Here is a 19,201-nt window from a genome sequence, read left to right on the forward strand (position 1 = left end):
ATCCCAGTAACATTTCAAAAACCAAAGTTTTTTAGATAACAGCATGGCAGCAAGTCAAGAGAGCACAGATACAAGACCTGTGGGTCCTATTGCTGAAGCCCACAAAATATTAAAGCAATACCAACAACATCCAACAAAACAAGACTGAGGAACTCTGCCTTGGCCTACAGCACAATTTAGGAGCCATTAAACCTCTGCAAACACAGGGTCAGAACAGAGTTGCCTGAAAGCAACAAAATCAATCAGCACGTAGATGAAAGTAACACTTCCATTCTACATTGTCCATGCCGGCAGCTACCCTGGGAGATATTCTCATCTCCATTGTGCAAGAGGCAAAGAGGCAAAGCAAGAAGGAGCTAAGCCAAAGTCCATGCCCAAGCCAGATTAGAACTCAGGAAATTCCTGTCTTTCTGCCTCGTCGCCAGACCTCTGGAAAAAACCACTATTAGGAGCAAGAAGGAGCACTCCATTTGTACACTAAACACCAAGCACAAGCCATTTCCTCTGGCCAGACAAGGGCAAGAGAAAACAAAGAGCTGGGATTTCATTACCACTGGAAAAAGAATCAACCTGTGGAACAGGACTTGCCTGGTAGCCTTACAATTAATCTTCCTAAAAACCACAGCTCTGAACACAACAGACCTCAGTCCAAACTCCTATCCTGAATTTTTCTAAAAGGATGAATCATCTAGGAAGAGAAGGAAAACCTGCCCTCTCCACAGTGCAAGTCTCCTTAGTCCCAACCAAGCTGCCTTGTAGCAATAAAACAATCCTAAAGCAACAAATGAAACCTCTTCAGCAGACACCTACTGTCAGCCACAGCTGCTCCGTCCTAACGTTTGCTTTTGCTTTGTGAACCCCAACAACACACCCCCATTGCAGGGTTAGTTCTGAAAATGCATCGGGGGTAAAGTCAATGTCCAGTAGAGGATGGGACTGTGGCCAGCTGGGGAAACACAGCTCTGAAATGGGGTCTCAGCTCAGCCTGCACAGTGCCACAGGCTGTCTGCACAAAGGTGTGATTTCCTGCAATACCACAGCTTCAGCCACACAGTGAAACACCTCACTGCAGTTTGCTTTTGGGAAAAGGTGTACACAACAGGGAAAGCATGAGCTTTTCTACACTGATTTGTACTTAATAATAAAATGCCTGTTCCAGACAAAGAGAAACATCGTGGTGCAATGATAACACAGAAGGGAGGAAAAGCTAACATTCTTCTCAGTGCCACACGATTTCTGGCAACTCTAAGGAGAGGTGTGCAGCTGAATTCATTTTTTAAAATGTCTCCTTTGTGTGTAAAAGCTACAAAGCCACATCACAGATGGACCTGAAAAGAACTACTGAAACCCAAACACATGAAGCCACACATCACACTGGGAGCTAGAACCCCTGGGTTCCTGAGAAGCACCAGGTCAGAGGTGATTGTTTGGCTTTGGTCCATCCAAATACAAGGCAGAGACAAGGCCATGACCAGGCAGTTGCCAGCCGAGCTGAATCCCTAAAATAACACCTTGCTCTTTCTGGCAAAGTAATTCTAGGCTAAAATTAAAAATATTTAGCTGCCCTCATTTGTTTCCTCATTATACCATGTACATAAACCTGAGGGAATGCTATGAACACATTTTATTTAGCAAAAGGCAAAACTCAAGTTGGTAAAGCAACGGCAAATTCCATTTTCAGGGATCTCATACTCCACATTTTGGACAATGAATTATTTGTTTTCTTTTCATTCCATGTTAGAATCTGCAACAAAAAGTCACTAAAAAATCTGAAAAAAGACAGAATTTCTTACCTATTTTTTCTAGTTTGATCAACAGAATAGATCTGCTTTCTCAGCCAGCTTGTAGAAGAGGGAGAAAAAAGAATCATAGAATTATAAAGAATATACAGCCAATGAAATTTCAAAATCTATAGACAAAGCTCAATAGAAATGCTTAAAGGTCTTAAGATTCATCTCTTTTAGCAAAGCAAAACATTACCAGTGCAGCATTCAAGGATCCAGCCAGTTTTTTTTACCACATTTGTAAATATGTACTTTGCTGCATTTTACAGTCACATAAACAACACAGGAAAGGGAAGGGTGGGCAGGACAGAAAAGAATGAGTAACCAGAAGCTGTAATAAAGTAAGAGGATAAAGTGAGCCAAAACTTCAGCTAATCTAAACTGAAGTAACTCCATAAAGTCAATGATTTCTGCCAGATTTATCTTTGAGCTGTTGGCTCCAATATCTGTTAGATGCATAAAAATTAAAAACTAGAGGGAAGGGAGAGGGTTTTAAGGAATTTTAAAGAAAATCCTCATTACAGTGCATGTCAGTTTTAGATGCACAGTAAAACACTTTTAGTTGCACCAATAGTAAATAAATACATACGCAATTTTGATCTAAAAGATGACTGCACTGCTAAGCTGATCTACAGCCTCAAGAGGAATTACTCTTGATTGACAACACCAGTGTCAAGGGCACAGTTTGGTCAGGGAGCAAGTAAGGGCAGAGCATATCTGCAGTAACAGCAGTGATGGAAAGCAATGGGGTATGGAGACATACTGGAAATACTGAAATTCTGAAACCTTGTCCACAGAACTGGCAATCTGAGCCTGAGCAGTTTCACACACAACATGCTCTCAAGGACAAAGGTGCAGTTTCACCTTCATATGGCTGACTTTTGAATTTTCCAAGAAGCCAACACACAAACACCAGCTGCTCTTGTGACCTCATGAAGAGATTTTGTTTTGGGTGCACAGAACAAGGTGAATGGCAAGTTCACATTACTGTATGAAGCAGAGTGTGACTCCAGAGCACCTATGCAGCAAAACAGACATTGAGAATTTCCATATGAGGTTTCAGTGTCCTACACTAACTGGAAAGTGCTCTTAGTGTAATTGACAAGCACCACTTGTTGAACCTTAAAAATTTCATTCAGATTTTCCTCTTTCAATTCCCAGTCTCACCAAGTGAAAATATGCCCACATACCTCTCTGTGATTGCAGGTGTGGGAGCACTCATGACCTCTTGATACAAGATATTCAAGCCACACAACCATTTATCAGTATCATCTTTAGAGTCAGCTGAAAAAAGTAATATGCTATGGTAAACATCAAAGCAAAATCAACACAAAACCAAGACATAACTTGTTTAGATAAACCGTAGTATACAAAGTTGCTGATAACCTTCCTCTTTGATAAATCTCATTGCATAGCTTCATGTTGCTACTAATAAGGCTAATAAAAAACAGCATAAATTGGGGTTAGGTAAGCTCTGACAAAAAATACTTCCTTTTAGAAGGCTTTTATCAGAGTAGGAAAGTTTCAATACTTCAGCAAAAACACTATAAAACTACTGCTGAGCTCCTGTGGTAACACAAGCAAAATTCATTTTCTTATCTTCTGTCTCCAAAGTGGCAAAAGCCCAGAACCCAGATCAGAGCAACTTGAAGGACACAGGCAAAAGAACTCAGTGCTGCTGTGGAATAAGGCTGGTTCATTATATTCCCAGCAACTTACAACAAAATTACAATATACTGGCTTTTGACATAATCACCTTCTATTTATCTTAACTATGCCTTTCAACACAGATCGTTCCAGACTAAATTTTGGCAAGACAAACAGTAAGGGAGCAACGTACAAAATTGATGTAGTGTATATAACACATTTTAATACAAGTCAAAAAAAGGTCTAAAATTCCTTATGTGGCCTAGCTAGAAGCCAGGCACATCTTCCTCCCTGCCCTGCAAATTAGTAAATCACTGCTTTGTTTTGTTTAAAATTTAGATTGCCTTTCCAATTCCCAAATCAGAAGAGTCCTCATCATTTATCATGATTGCATTTGGTAATTCTTCAGCCCAACAGAAGGAAGATGAGGAACTGCTTGCTGGGCACAGCTTTGCCTAGGAAATACCAGCTAAACTGCAATAACCTTGCATGAGATGTGATTTTTACAGCCCTCAGCTGGGCGAAGTCCATTTGATTTAGCAGGCTGGCTCTGAAATTGCATGGAGGCATTCTTCAATTAAACCAGCTCTGAAAAATTATTTTCACTCAGGAGCTGAAATCTTTTATCAGCCTTCAAAGCAAACAAGTTTCTCAAAAGGTAAAGATTACATTTTATTTAAACATACTTTCAAACAATGCTTTATACCCCAAGGATGAAGCTGGAGCCCAGCCTCAGCTCCCCACTGAAATGTTTTTCAATTAGTTACAATTTTGGAAAGAACACCCACCACCACTGCCAAACCAATTCTTCTCCCAAGACAATTCTGCCCCTTATGACAGCCACCATTCCCCTCAAGGAACAATTCTTTTATATTGTTTTAAGGAACCACCACAAAGCCCTTCAGCAAGGAAAAGGATTTCCCCCTGAACTGGAAGTTATGTTGTTCTGCAGCTCAGCATTACAGCAACAGCTCAGGGTACCAAGTGTTTTCAAAGCATTGGCAGAGGCCTGGTTTGAGAACTGCCATGGGGGAGGGACTGGAGGGGCTGTCAGAGGAAATCAAGCTGAACTCCCTGGCACAGCTGCACGTAAGCACAGCCATTTACTCAAAATTTTCACAGACTTCAGTCAACAATGGTAAAACTTATTTAAAAACCTCTAAGAAAGGATTAGTCTTTCATTTCAAAAGCATCTGACTGCAAAAAACTTGTATTCTAGTACTGCAATCTATAAGAAATTCATCCCATAAATAATTAAAAACAAAAGCTGTCGATATTTAAATACTTACAAAGCACTCCCCTTTTGTCACATTAAGATTTTGCAATTAAGTTAAGATTTAAATGGAGAAGCATGTTCATGCTCAGGACAGAGAGAACTACAACTCCAAATAAATTGTCTGTATGGTTCTAGACCAAGGACCCACTACAAACCTTTTAGAAAATTAATCTTTTAGTAAATTCCACTAGTTAGAAATTGTATTCAGCCTCTACTGTAAAATCTTTGGTCTCCTTCATTTCAAAATCTTTAGGTTTGTAACCCTGGATAATGTTGCCTGTAATAAAAAGTGTTCCAACCCTTTCTATAGATAAAGGGTACAAATTCCCTTTGTTTCACAAGATCTCTTAATTTAAATTTATCACTTTCCAATTTTATTTATGGTCTCCTAGTACTTATTTAGAAGAGGTTTAGTATTATTAGGTGACATGCACACAAATAGCCCAAACTAAAACTTCATTTTTCCAAATTAGTCTTCAATTGCCCATAGGTGATAGGAAAATTTCTGTGATACAGCTGTTTATGGCTACTACATCCAAAATCATTTTGGCCAGACCAAAAGTGTTAGGACAATATTCTGGCCACACTGAATGGCTGTCCTTAAAGAGGGCAACGTTACCTCTGCCATCAGTGCTGAAAACCTTACTGGAGTTATTTTACCTTGCTAGAAAAATCAGAAATGACACTTGCATGACGCACCACTGGGAAGTGAAACATTCCAAGTGCAGCAGGTCACAGACAAGAAAGGCTGAGTGAAAGGTCTGGCTCCAGATTTTAAGCATCTGGTGCACTCCTGAACTGCAGAAGTTAAAACCACAGTATTCTGTGCATTCCTGTTCCATCAATGTGTTTGACTTGTTCAATCAGTAACCTTAAAGAAGAAAGAAAAAAGATAAAAGTACCTGCTAAACTTAAGGTGTTGAGGACAAACTGGGTTCCATAAAAAACAGTAAAGCAGTGTTCTTCTCTATGCCTTGCTTTGCAACGTTCAAAGTCCTTTGAATTCTTTCCTGGGCGAATTTCTTTTATTTCCATCAGATCCACTGAAAGGAAACAACATTCAGTCAGTACAACTGCAGAGCCTGAAATGCTAGGACGGATAACTCAAAGTATGTACACACATAGAAAATAGCTATATATGTAAAAATGTAAATCTGTATTGGACAAGAAATGCAAATTATGCCAGCTTTCAATCCATAAATCCACAAATAAATAATAACAGACAATAGTAGAAAAGGACCAGAAGAAGAAAAATAACATGTCATATTTTTATTACTTCACTGTCTCTGATTTTCCATGGACAAGGTGCATATACACGGCCCTTTGGGTCACAGAAAATGTGATTTCACAAATGGCATTAACTCTAACCAAGTAATTTCCCAATTGCCATGAAAACTGTTCAGAAACAAAAAAGAAAATATACAATTCTACCTTACCCACCTAAACCATCCACATAAATCTTACACAGCTAACCTTGTGAGCTAGTACAGTCATTGGTACTTTCAAGGAAAATATTTGAAGTAGGAATATAAAGAGAAAATCAAGCTTAATAATTAAAATGTTTGTGAGTTTTCTGATGGCCAGCTCCAGAGAGATCTGTGTTATTTAACATAACCTGTTGTATCACTTTCACCTCTCAGCTCTCCAGAGAACACAGGTATGCTGGAGCACGGCAGAACGGGAACCCTGCACAAGCACACACTCCCCCAAGTCAGCTCCCTGTTTTCAAACCCTTGCTACAGGGCCTGCAGAACAGGAGGGAGACAGCACTGAAATAGAAATATGTGTGCTCTCAAGATAAGATACTTATTAGAAAACTGAGGAAGTGGTTTTGCTCTGCCTGTGGACCAGAGAAATGAACAGCTCTTTCCACTTCTGGACAGTCTTGACTTACGAGCTACAGGACAAAGTGTGAACAAAAACATTTCATGGCTGCTCTCAAAATGTGTTTATCAGACCTAGCAAGATCCAAGGAAAACAGCTGAGGGTTTCTGTCCCTGCATTTAAGAATGCCACAATATAAACCCCCAGTTTTAAATGAGCACCTCATCAGTAACAGAAGACCTTTAAGAACATAATGAAACAGCAGCTCCGCTGCCAGACACAGGTGAGCTGAACAACAGCAAAGCTTCCACCTGTGTAACGCTGCATTTCTATGATACCAACATGGACAGACAAGCAAGGAAGTTTATCAACAAAATCCTGATAACAAAACATTAACTCATCTTGGAACTTATTCTCTGCAAAGTATCCCAGGCCAAACTTCTACCAGACACTCCTTTCTCACAGTCATTAAACAACTTACACTGTGAAAATGAGACCTCAAAGGTTAACCTGAACTAATTATAGGATACAGGCATCTTTCTTACGTGCTTTTTTCCAAGAATCATTATTCTCAAGGTAGAGGTTTTAATGTCTCAGCCTCCCTCTCAAACCACAAAAACATCTCCTAAGATCTGCATGTCTGATTGGTGAAGACCCTTAAATTTAGATGCAAACTCCTAAAATAAATTCACACTGTGCCTATAAATGACCAGGAACCAAAAGCTCCTAATGATGATTCTGATCCCTTTACCATTCAGAGTCTCACGTGGATCCCTAAAGATGTATCCAAATTACCATCCTAAATGTCACCATCTAAAAAAGCTGATCTTACACCGTGAATTCACATTAATATCAACAGAGAAGAATCAGAAAGCAGAGACAAAAATACCCAGATGGAGAGGGGAGGAGGTTGCATGGCTGCAGTAAATGGCACGGGACTGCACACCAGGCTGCCTCATTCCAATCACTGGCAACCCCAGTCACCTCTTCTGCTTTCCCTTCACCCAACAAAACCCTGCTGAAAAACACAGTTTTAACTTCAAAGTGAATCATACCTTTCCTTTCAGACTCCTTTCAATCCACACACATGAACAACACAACAATAGGCCCTCTCAAAGTACAAACTAGAAGCAGTGATAAAAGAGATTTCACAACCTGCATTGCTGTTGTCATTTCCAGGGGCTCTTACCTCACACTGACCTCTGAAATAAACACACAAACTTACCCAATGTCTGCCCTCAGTTACACACTCACTACAGTCCTTCTCCTTGCACTACAGCCTTTCAACCCCACCATCCCCTTCTCCTGCATGAACCTATGTGTATATACAGAGTGGCACAAGGATTTCTGTATGCACAGACATGTTATTGCTTCTGCAAATGGTTTTTCAGAAAAGGTTTCGCTATACCCTGATTGCTAAACATCCATAGAGGAATAAACATCCAAGAGAGGAATGGTTCAGCAAGAGAACAAAACTGAGTGAAAGAGAGGAGAAAGAAATATTTATATTAAAAAACTTAAATTCAAAATTTAGCATCCCTATTATTTTCAGGCAACATATTCTATATATCCTACAACATTTGGGCTAGATATCATTATGTTTCCTTAGAAAATAAATGAAACAGGTACAAAACACAAGTTTTGTTAAACATTCTTTAGATTTTTACAGAAATAAAGATGCAATGCACATTATAGTTTCAAAAAATTAATAGAAAATACATGTATGAATTTTAATGACATTTCATAGGGTTGGTTAGGATGTATTACTCTACATTATTGTAAGAAAAGCCAATATGGAGGATCAAAGGGAAAAAAGAGAAATATGAATGCCAAGCATTAATTCTGGTCTTGCACTAAGCTCTGTGTCCTTCACAGGATGCCCAGTGGCTCCAGAATGGCTGATTCCAACTATACCAAGAAAGGAGCAGGCCAGGAAAAGCTGCAACATGTTTCAGACTCAGATTAGTAAATCAACTGCACCAACGTAGTTGTTACGCAGTTACTGTGAACTTTTTTAACAGCACAATCTGTCACTGAACAATTAAAATGTAATTTCATACCTATGCCAGAACTGCAGGCACAACACTTCAGACACTATCTTTGTACTGCCTTGAAGTACTGGAGCTTTCCTCCTTCTCAATCCCACATGCAAATTGCAGAGCCATATCCTGCCCTGGCTTCACAGACACGTATTCCCGGGGCCTGATATATCCAAAAAAGGCACAGACCAGGACAGATACACCTTGCACAGTCAAACCAAATCCAATACACTTGCAGGTGCAATTTCCACAAGAAAGGTAAAAGAAGATTAAAACATTTCCTAAGGAGACATGAATCAAAGTATGCCCTGTAGATAAATTGACTCACATCCAGCAAGACAAGGAGAGCACTCCCCCAGCACAGCCAGTCCCCAGCCAAACAGTTTATAAAAGTCTAGTGCCACTCTAAAACCCACAATTAGTATACAGTTCATCCATCCCTTTATGTGACTATTTCCCCAGGTTGAAGGCATCTCCTTAGCAGGCTCATCGGTCACGGATTGATTCTGACAACTCCCTCAAGAGGCTCTTAAGGATACCAGACTCCAAGGCACCTTCAATTACCACACTGTCTCAGGTTCTGATCTGGATGTGCATTCGAGGCAGTTCGGAGCCTGAAGCTGCCAAACTTCAGCTCCTGCTGCTGTGTTTGGCAAATCAGTGAATTCAATGGATCCTTACACTACTACATTGATACTTTCCCAATACTGCACAGATGAATTGCTCAGTGCCTTCCAGGGCACCTGACAGAGCTCCTGACTGCCATGAACTTAGCAATAAACTTTTGATCCTCAACATCTCCACTGATCTCCATTCAAATAACCCAGTAGTAGCAGCAATCATGTTCAGTCACACACTTGCAGGTACAAATTCCTGTTACATTTCCTGCAGTCACACTTGGAGGTAGATGGCAAAACAGAACCTGCATTTCAGTACAGCACGTGCTGTGCAAGCTGAGGGGAAGACATGATACAAGATAACCAAAGGTAGAAAACTAATGTCAAGAGGAGAACTGGGAAAAAAACACAACACTGTGCTCCACAGCAATTGAAAGAGAGAAGTTCTGGCTCTGTCTGCCACAATGGTCACCCCACCAGTCACCTCTGGGTGGGAACAGAACCATCCAGCACCTGAACAGACAGGTGGGTTGGGGAACAGGCCCTGCTGAAAAAAAACAGCCACTGCCACCAGCAGAGCACCTTCTGTGGGCTGGAAATGTCCATCTAAGTTCACTGGAGGAAGGCAAATTTGCAAGAACACCTTCAGTCAAGTCAGGTAATGTTAGCCTGGACCATCAGGCTGCTTGCATGTAAATGCATGGGTCAAAAAACCTTAGAGGCTGTCAACCCATCAAGGCACCCTTGATAGAAAAGTCTACAGTAACAGTGTAAAAGTTTACCTGAATCTGCCATTATGAACGACAGAGTTCTGTAAGATAACATTCCTCATTCAAAGCCCAGATTCCCCAGGAGTCCTTCAGCATCTGTGGCCACAAATGGTGCTCAGCTCAAAACTCAGTCACATACTTAATGAAGGAAAAGGAAAAGCCTACACAGAGTGTCAGAGTAGGCTTACAGAGTCAGAAATGATGCTGCGAGCATTATTTTATTAAGTCTCAAGAAGTCTTAAGGGAAACTACTGGTAATGTTTTGAAGAAGAAAATAAGAGACTCTCATCACCCAAGGTGTGTGCACCAAGACATGAGCTGGCCATTCTCTCTATGAATACAATTGCATTTTCATGTGTATATATGTATAGTAATATTCTGCACTCCGAACCAGACATTTTTTTTCCAAAAATTTGCATTACAAAATATTCCAAAGTAGATTTCATTTTAGAAAGTGAGAAACTGCCCACTGCAACAGAGGCTGTGTGCAAATGAGTGCCCAGTGAATGAAGAAAGCCTTTAGTAGCCTTTTGCAAATGTACTTCATGGTGGTTAGTGAGGACAATGGCTCTGCTCTCACTTTGCAGCATTAAATATTAACTACCCAAGGTGTGTTTTAACAGCCTCTTTTTTTCAGAGCAGCAATGAAACACAAATTGTCTGTCACTCTAGAGGGAACAAGGTGAGGCTTCTCTTGGAGGACAAAGTCACAAGAAAGCAGAAATGTCCTGCAGCATGGCAGGGACAGTAATTCAGCTCATATAAACAGAGAAGTTTACTGAGACATTCAGCAGCCCAAGGAAGTCATTAGAGATCAGCCACAAAACTTCTGAGAACACAGTTACAAGGATGAAACCTGAGAGACAGTGTGGTGCACCTTGAGAAAGCACCCATGAGTACCTTTCCAGGGGTCCTCTGGGGATTTAGCTGAGTGATTGACATCAGCTTTAGAGAAGTGCACCTTTTAAACCCACAGCGTTTTTTACGTAATCAGGTCACACAGAGCTGGCATGTACAGTAACAACAAATTACTGCTAAATTCATAACTTCTCACAGTACAGCATCATGTTACAGTGCTTCCCAGTTTGAACTCTGAATTCAAGGGGCTGTACACCTGGCTACCGTTTTCATATTAAAAATTAAAGGGCATCTCCACAAAATGACATAAGAATAGAGTAAAATTTATATATGTGCTCATAAAAGTTTACATTCTGCTCCATGCAACAAAACAAAACAAAAATGTTGGCTTATAAACCTGACTTTGGGAAAAGGATGGAGTACCTACATCTCACACTCACTTTGATCAACTAGCTCAGGGGTGCTGAGGTCTGTGCAGTTCATTCCATCCCTGTTTTGCTGGCTGGCCATGACAGGAAGTCTGGTCGTTGTAAGTTAGCATCAGACATTGCAGAACTGAGCTGCTAAAGGGAAGACATTATTTGAAAGGAGCTAGAGGCTACACATGTTCATTTTTTCATTTGACCACAGAAACCAAGCTCCATGTACTCAGCTGAAGACTTACACAAAGATCCCCTGGCTAACAACTGAAATACAGCCATTTCAAAACACACCAAAAAGAGGTAAATTTGAATGCTCCTTTGTGAAGCTACTCCAAAAAGAGCAAGTAGTGAATTCACTTCGCAATGACATATTGTTCCTTAACAGTATTCAGAATGCAGAAAGCCAATGACAAAATAGAGACTCGGGGTTTTCAGTCTGAGTTAAGTCTATTTATCACTTTAAGTCTGAAACAGTAAGGAAATTCAAACAAAAATTCTGCAAGCAGTAAGGAAAGGAAAACAAAGGAAAACAAAGATCCCTACTAGAAATCAGCAAGATCAAGTCCAGTATTCAAGCCAAATTAAGCACTCATTTCATACTCCTCACCAGAATAGATAGATGCTCATCACTTCTCCCAGACAGGTACAGATCTGTAAATGTTTATACCATCTCCTCCAATGGGAAAAAAACAAGCTTTCCACCACAGAAGAAATTTACATTGGTATTAATAATTCTATTAAATAAATTACTCAGCTGTTTAACACATAGAAAAAAAATCAATGTTTAAGAATGTGAGCCACATGCATGAACACACTCTTATGTGTTAAGTTTTTGAAGTTCCCCAATGTATCTGACAGCCCAAAGGATGCACAGCATAAAAATGTGCTCTCTTTGGCAGTCATTTTAGCAAAGATTTTAAAAACAACATTATCAAAATTTAATTTCAAGGCAAAGATGCTGCTGGATAAAATTCACAAAATAAAACAAAGATAAAAAACCCTAAGCCTTGTTAGGTAGAACAGCACTGCCTGTGGCAACACACAGAAGGTTGCCATTAAATTAAACTGCACATCCCTGCTTTTCCCCTCACCGTCAGCTGAATGTGGCCTGACCTGGTGCTGGTATCTACAGGACTCTATTACAGATGCACAGCTCCTATAATGAGCTTTGATCATTAAATATCCAGGTGCAACATTTGGCAGAAATTAGTAATTCCTGCTTGGCAGTGTAACAAAGTCTGAAAGCACAGGACAATTTTACAGACTGAAAAAAAGCAGAGCAGCTCCCACAGGTTCTAATTCTACTTTTAACATTAATTTACTAAGTCTGATTTTAGTTTTCACACTCCCTTTACCTGTGAAACATGAAAATTCAAGTTCATTTTATGTCTGGGTTTTTTAATCATGTTCTAGAGGACAAATTCTGTAAAATCTTCCCTGTTCAGCAGGGAAGAAAATCTCAAGTGAACTTAACACTTGCTAACACTTTTCTGTAGTTTAAATGAAAAATTGGTAATGCTAAATGACTTTGAGATGGCACATTTATTTTAAAATGGTCACTTTTTTCTACAAACTCTGGAAAAATATTATGACACATAAAACTAGAGCAGTGAGACAATGTGAAATGAGCAGTTCACATTAATTCTAAAATAACATGTTATGCATTGTCAAACATGTGTTTCTGTTATAAATGGAAAAAAGACACAAGACAGTCTTATTGCATTAATAAAGGTCTGGGCTGCAGAAAATAGAAATGGCTGCTATTGTTGTACTGTGGTGTGTCACGAGCATCAAAAGCTTCAATTTAAGGACAGTGTTTATTCCCCTGCTTCATAATTCTGCAATTACATTGACATGATGCCTGCATCTCTGCCACTCCCCAGGGCAGGTACTTCATCCTCTGAGAAAGTTTTCAGAATAAATTAATACTAACATTTCTCTTCCCACCTTATCTGACCTCTCACTCTGCATACAGAAAGAGCAGTTTCACAGCTGATATATAACTTTTTCTAACTATGGCCCTCTGATGCTTTAAACCTATTTCTTGTTATGAGCTTGCACAACTAAATTGTCATTAGATATTTTTATTATGGAATCTTTTGCAATAAGTAAAGAACATTAAAAAAACATGAAAAGGTTATCTTTCTTTTCTAAAAAATAAGGGATTAAAATATGGTTTATATAATTTTACAAAAGCAGGTCACCTCTTTCTATTAAAAAAAAATCCTAAGTATTCAAAAACAGAGAAATCATCTTCAGTCCTCAAATAGAATCTTCCTTGAAATGAGCATGCTTGTATTACAGAGAATCACACACTTGCACATTCAAGGATGGCACCACAGATTTCTGAGAGTATAAATTCTCCTGGCTGTGAATCATCCCTTCACTCAAGGCATTCTTGGAAGAATATGCAGAAACTCACACATTTTCCAGTGACTAATCCAACTCTAGTCACCCAGAGCTTTCCCTTAATAATTGTCCTGAAAGCACTTTGCATCGAGAAAGAATGGAATACCCTTAATGGATCAGCTTCCTGGAGATTTGCACCTCACCACCTGCTTGCTCTACAACAGCTCAAATATCCTAACTTTGGGGCTTAATTCATTCATGTGCATATAAATGCTGTACCACAATTTGGGAGTTTGGAATGCCCTCTCAGACAGCAAAGCCCAGCTGTCAGCCACAGAGCCGCGTGTCTCAGCAGGGTCCTGGCAAACCCTGCCCTCCCTTGGCCACCTCTCCCTTCCCCTCTGCCTGTCACTGCAGTCCCAGGGTGCACAACACCCCCAGGGACACTCTGAGGTGGGCAGAACCACCCTGGGTGTGTGTGACCCATCCAGACCCACAGACAGCTGCAAAGGTTAAACACAACAAAAATACACAGCAGCACCATCAGAGGCAACGCACTGCAGCAGACCATGCTGGCAGCTGCACAGTTACCCACTCAGGATGCAGGGATTAGCTTCTGCAGGAAAAGGGTCCATTACAAATTAAACAAGCAAATCAAATCCCTCTGTACAAGGAAACCAACCTTTTCTTCTCTCATTCAAAAATAAGTTAATCCTCTCAAATGCCTGTCTGGGTACACAAGTGAGACTAACCTTGGAATTTACCTGCTTAATACTGGGCTGTGAAAATGTTACCTCAAATTTATGTCGTGCACAGTCAGAAATACAGTGCCTCTTGATCTACTGTTGAAATAGCATATCCTCCTCTAAAGGACACAACCAACCTGTGTTCTTGCATTTAGGGGAAAATACAGAGGTTTCTCCTGAGTTCCTTTCTGTTAGAAATTCCTTTTGTATATGGCAACTCAAATCTCTCAAAAGGTCAATGTAGAATCTCCAGTACTTGAACACTGTGTGATCTGAACCACACAATGAAGACAAGGATTGTTTAAACCACATTTCCTAGCCTTTATAAATCCTCACTTCTTACCACACCAAAGGCCTGGATCTAGGAAGAGTTTTCTGAAGTTTCTCATCCAGAGAAACACATCTGCACTGAGCAGGAAATATCCTTAATTTTAGCAACTCTTTCACTCTATTCTAAAGAGATATGCTGGCAGGTTTGCAACAAAAGGGGCCTTTTATGAGCAATGCAATTTAAAATACACAGTAGTGCCACATTTGGGCCCATGGGGCTGTGTAAATATTTATATAAGCATAGCTAATCCTACATCTCTCCCCTGCTCCGGTCAATTTATTCCAGAATAAGAGTAGCTGCCTTTTTGTTATTGTGAGGCTTAACTTAAATCATTTCCAAAACAATATTAACCAAACTTGGAAAAGGTCATTGTAATCATTATAATCAACTCTGGCTTAGAGGAATTTGAGTGTTCTTCAAACATTTACAGTCCATCAGCAAGAAAATCAGCACTATGACATCCAAAATTCACAACACAACACAGGACTCTGTCTTTGCTATCTATTAGCAGCCTATTTTTGTCCCCAAAGTTAAAGAACTCTCCTCACTCTCTGATTTAGAAACACAAACCCATAGCAGATGCTAACATTGAGTTTTCTGCCTTCTGTAAAGAGCAGTTGCCAAACTTGAGTTAAAATAGCACACATGGAACAGGAAACCATCTTAACTTTCCCACTCATACTGAATATTAATTGGTCCTGGACTGACACACATGCAAACAGCAACCATTAAGATCATATCATGAATATTAGATTTTGTACAGCCTAAGTATATGAATATATTATAATAGTTAAGATGATAATTCTCTGCCCTAAACTACTTTAAAAAAAAAGTCAAGAAACAAAAACATGGGTTTTATTTGTCACAAAGTCAATACAGTCTACCAGCATATACATTCATATTCAAGAGGCTACTCCATTCAATTCTCAAATAGCAAAGCTTCAAATCCATCATTTTTCCACTTTTCAAGCAAAAAGAAAGCCTGAGTCTCAGTCAAAAGAAGCAACAGCAACACACAAATAACTAACTAACTAAATAAAATACTTCCTTCCTCTTCAGCACAAACACTGTCAGCAAGCTAAAACTGCAGTGACTTTCATTTCTAGCAGACCAGATATGGTTCATGGTGAGTTGGAGCAATTGTTCATATCATATTCTGGAACAATACCTGCAAAATACAGCTTGTTGGGGCAGATTCGTTGCTTTTAAAACCAATAAAACAACATTTTACATATCTGTGCTTTAGACTAGGCCATATTTTCAGACCTGAAGTTCCCAGCGTTACACACGTCACTGAAGTGTTGCTCAATTTCAAAAACTGTCACAGCACTACAATTCTTGTGGGGAGGCAGATGGCTTTTGGGTAAGTCACAGATCTGGAGCAATATTCCCTGTTCTAGCCTGGATCTGGAAACAAGTCATTCCCCTGCAGGATCACCCAGGTTTAAGAGTCAAACTACAATATTCACCTTCTTTCAAAAGCATTAAAATCTATGCATGGACCAAACTAATAATGTATTATTTATTATTACACAAACACACACCAGCCACAGAAAGCTTTGATAAAAGGTGATTACAAGACAGAAAAAGTTGACCCCAACATCTGGAATGCACAGTCTATTCAGCTTGAAATTTGTCCCCTCTGTGCAAATGGCTACAGCAAGGCTTCAACACATGGTCAGAGATTGGTTTGGCCAGAGGACTCTGAGGTCTCCTTCCCTCACTGAGTGGTCATTTTCTGCTATGTTGTAATCTTATTGCTCTGTGTGTAAACCCCAGGCTTTATTTGCTAAACAATATTCAAGCACTGCTCTCAGAACTGAATTCTACATGCTCTCCCAGGACTTGTTTTTTGGCACGGTACCAGCAATACACTTGTACTTGCATTCACACACATCATTATAGAGAGGATAATTAACCTCATTTGTCACATAAGAAATTGGGGCAATGAAAGATTATGATCCAGAGTACCTGTTAATTGGGTGTCCAGCCCTGTTTGCTTTTCCCCAGAACACTGAATGCGACCATATTTTCACCACCAATGATAAAAACATCCTCCCAGACAACCACATTTTTACTTCCACTATATCTGATTTCCAGTTTCAGGTCCAGTCTCCACAAGGAATGAGACAGGAATCAATGGAAACAGTAGCAGAGATTTAACACTTTTAAATCAAGAGCATGAAGAGAAACTGCTCAGACAATCTCAAAATCATGCAAATTCTCAGTGCCTGTCTTTGCAACCTTACAGACCAATGGATTTTTAACTTACTGTGTATTCACCAAAAAAACCAAAACCTTCTAAAAATCCACACCTCAACAGACCAATAAATGATTCTGGTATTTCAGATGAACTATTCGATTCCTTTATTGAGGACAAAGACAATTTAGCAGCTGTAGAGTAAAATCATTACACCACCCTGAGCTGCACAAATCACAGAAAGCCCAGGCTGAGCTTTCCTGGCATCAGCTGTGTTCGTAAGAACTGAGGATTGGTCTCACTTTATTCTTCTATTCTAGTTTTTGCAGCCCTATCTAGCCTTACACTCCCCTTCTATTTCCTGACCTTGTTATAAATAATGGGTTTATTCAGTTCCAGTATCAACTAAAGAGACAATACCAAATCAGGGCCTTGAAACCACCTCATGTCTCACACCTTCATCCTCCCAAGCCGTTGGTACTTTCCAACAATGATCCTAAATAATGACTTCCATCTTCAGACAGCAAATTGCCCAAGAATACCAAAATGTGAATTAATTCAGTTTCCTTGTATTTGAAGATATTTGGTTGGTTGGTTCTTTTTTTTTCTTTTTTTTTTTTTTGAGAGTAGTGGTAAAGAATAATTACTCACTTGAATTTATAAGACATAATGATGGAAAACAGTCTGTCAATTCAGAGAACACAAACACCATGATATTCAAAGACTAAAACTTTAAGAACAAGGCTAAGGATAAAAGCATGTTAATCATATTTAAGTAGTGTTAGATACCCAAAAAATGAGCTATAGAAGATTCTTTGTCTACATTACAACAATTCAAAATATTCTTAGCAAATTACCAAACTCTTTCAGCCAAAATCTTCATAATGTTAATAAAAGGCATGTTAAATTAATATTTAACAAGCACATCAATTTATTAGTAACTCCAAATTCAGGTGCACATTGCAAATACTCACAGAAACCTTCAATCTTGTCAGCTGTCTTGCTCCATGCTACCTGCCTGGTTTCCATTATGACCTGAATAGTCCTCCTTTCTGGGCTGCTCTTCTTAAGACTGAATATTGTCATAACAGTTCCCAGTTCCAAGGTCCTTTTGATCTGGCTTTTCTCATACTCAGGCATCACTCCATAGTCTATAGTCTTTCTGGGCATTTTTTCTTTTTAATCAAACTTTTATGGTCTTCAGTGTCCTGAAGAGAGAAAATATAAGGACAAAAAGGGAGAAAATTCAATATTTAAAACAGCATTTTCATTTCTTTAAAGATCACATTTATGTAGTTAGATACCTAACAAAGAGTCCTGCCCATGCAAATGCAAGGCAGGTACATGGCCAACATTAACCCTTGCTGGTTTATCCTGCAAGGAGGTACAAACAGCCTCACAGAGGGCAGGTCCAGCAGCATCAGCTTGTGTCAATTCTTGCACTCTGTTAGTATTAGATGACACCTCATGAGAATGTAAAGCAGGTAACTGTCCTTTTGAGAACTGGAGCGAAGGGAAAACATGAGTAATACAAACACTAAGCGCTGGCAACGTCTAAACATCGGTTTTTGCACTTTTAAAACTTCATGGCTCTGTTTCTCCTACACAGTCTGTCTTTTCTTCCCCACATGTTGGTGGCAGGTATTTGTGTGCATACACTTGGGACACATCTTGGCACAGAACAACCAAAAGGGGGATGTGTACCAGCAGATCTCTGGTCTCCCACATCACTGCACCGAACAGCTAATTACAATCCTGATTACTCCTCAGTGAGATTATTTACCAACAGGATGGTCTGCAAGCTGCTCCGTTACCCATGAACGAGCAGCATTGTCACACAAGCCGCAGGGGTTGCTGTCACATAGCTCCCAGCCATCCCCTTAGCCCGATCCCCGAGCAGGACAGGTTTGAAGCAGCTCTCTCTGTGCATGCAGCACCAGCCACGGCTCCTCTCTGCTTCTCTTCCTCTCTGCTCAGGCCGCTGCTCTCCATCACAAGCAGTTTCAGTTTCCGTGTTCATGGCTAATTCGACCGTGGCACTTCTCGCTTCCCCTTCGAGGCTTCTGCCAGCCCTCGCCCCCTCACCCTGCGTGTCGCTGCCCCCTGACCGCCCTTTGCTGCTCCCTCTCATCACCAGCACTCAGTTGCCTTTCACCACCGTGTCTCAGCTGCTTCAGGAGCCATCTCCCTGACTCTGAAGCTGCCCGGTGCAATCTTTCCAATCCCTTTTTGAATTCTACCACTTCAATAAACACTTTTTTTTTTTTTTTTGCAAGTTAACAGAGAAGCCACAAGAGTCCCTTCTTACCTCTACACTGCCAACCGTGAGCTTGAAGTG

General features: G+C 40.0%; 1 protein-coding gene across 1 annotated transcript in view; it reads right to left on the reverse strand.

The window, feature by feature from the left end:
• Window positions 1-18,033, reverse strand: part of PLCG2 (phospholipase C gamma 2) — a 49,420-nt gene extending 31,387 nt beyond the window's left edge. The window contains exons 1-4 of the mRNA XM_054296411.1: window positions 17,838-18,033; window positions 5,610-5,750; window positions 2,975-3,068; window positions 1,794-1,841 (exon numbers count right to left, since the gene is read on the reverse strand). Of these exons, the coding sequence (XP_054152386.1) occupies window positions 1,794-1,841; window positions 2,975-3,068; window positions 5,610-5,750; window positions 17,838-18,033 (479 nt within the window). The remainder of the gene's footprint in view (window positions 1-1,793; window positions 1,842-2,974; window positions 3,069-5,609; window positions 5,751-17,837) is intronic.
• Window positions 18,034-19,201: the final 1,168 nt, after the last annotated feature.

This window comes from Melozone crissalis, unplaced genomic scaffold (assembly GCF_028551555.1).
Source record: "Melozone crissalis strain CALT ecotype California unplaced genomic scaffold, PUWL_Pcris_2 ptg000007l_1, whole genome shotgun sequence".
NCBI lineage: Eukaryota > Metazoa > Chordata > Aves > Passeriformes > Passerellidae > Melozone > Melozone crissalis.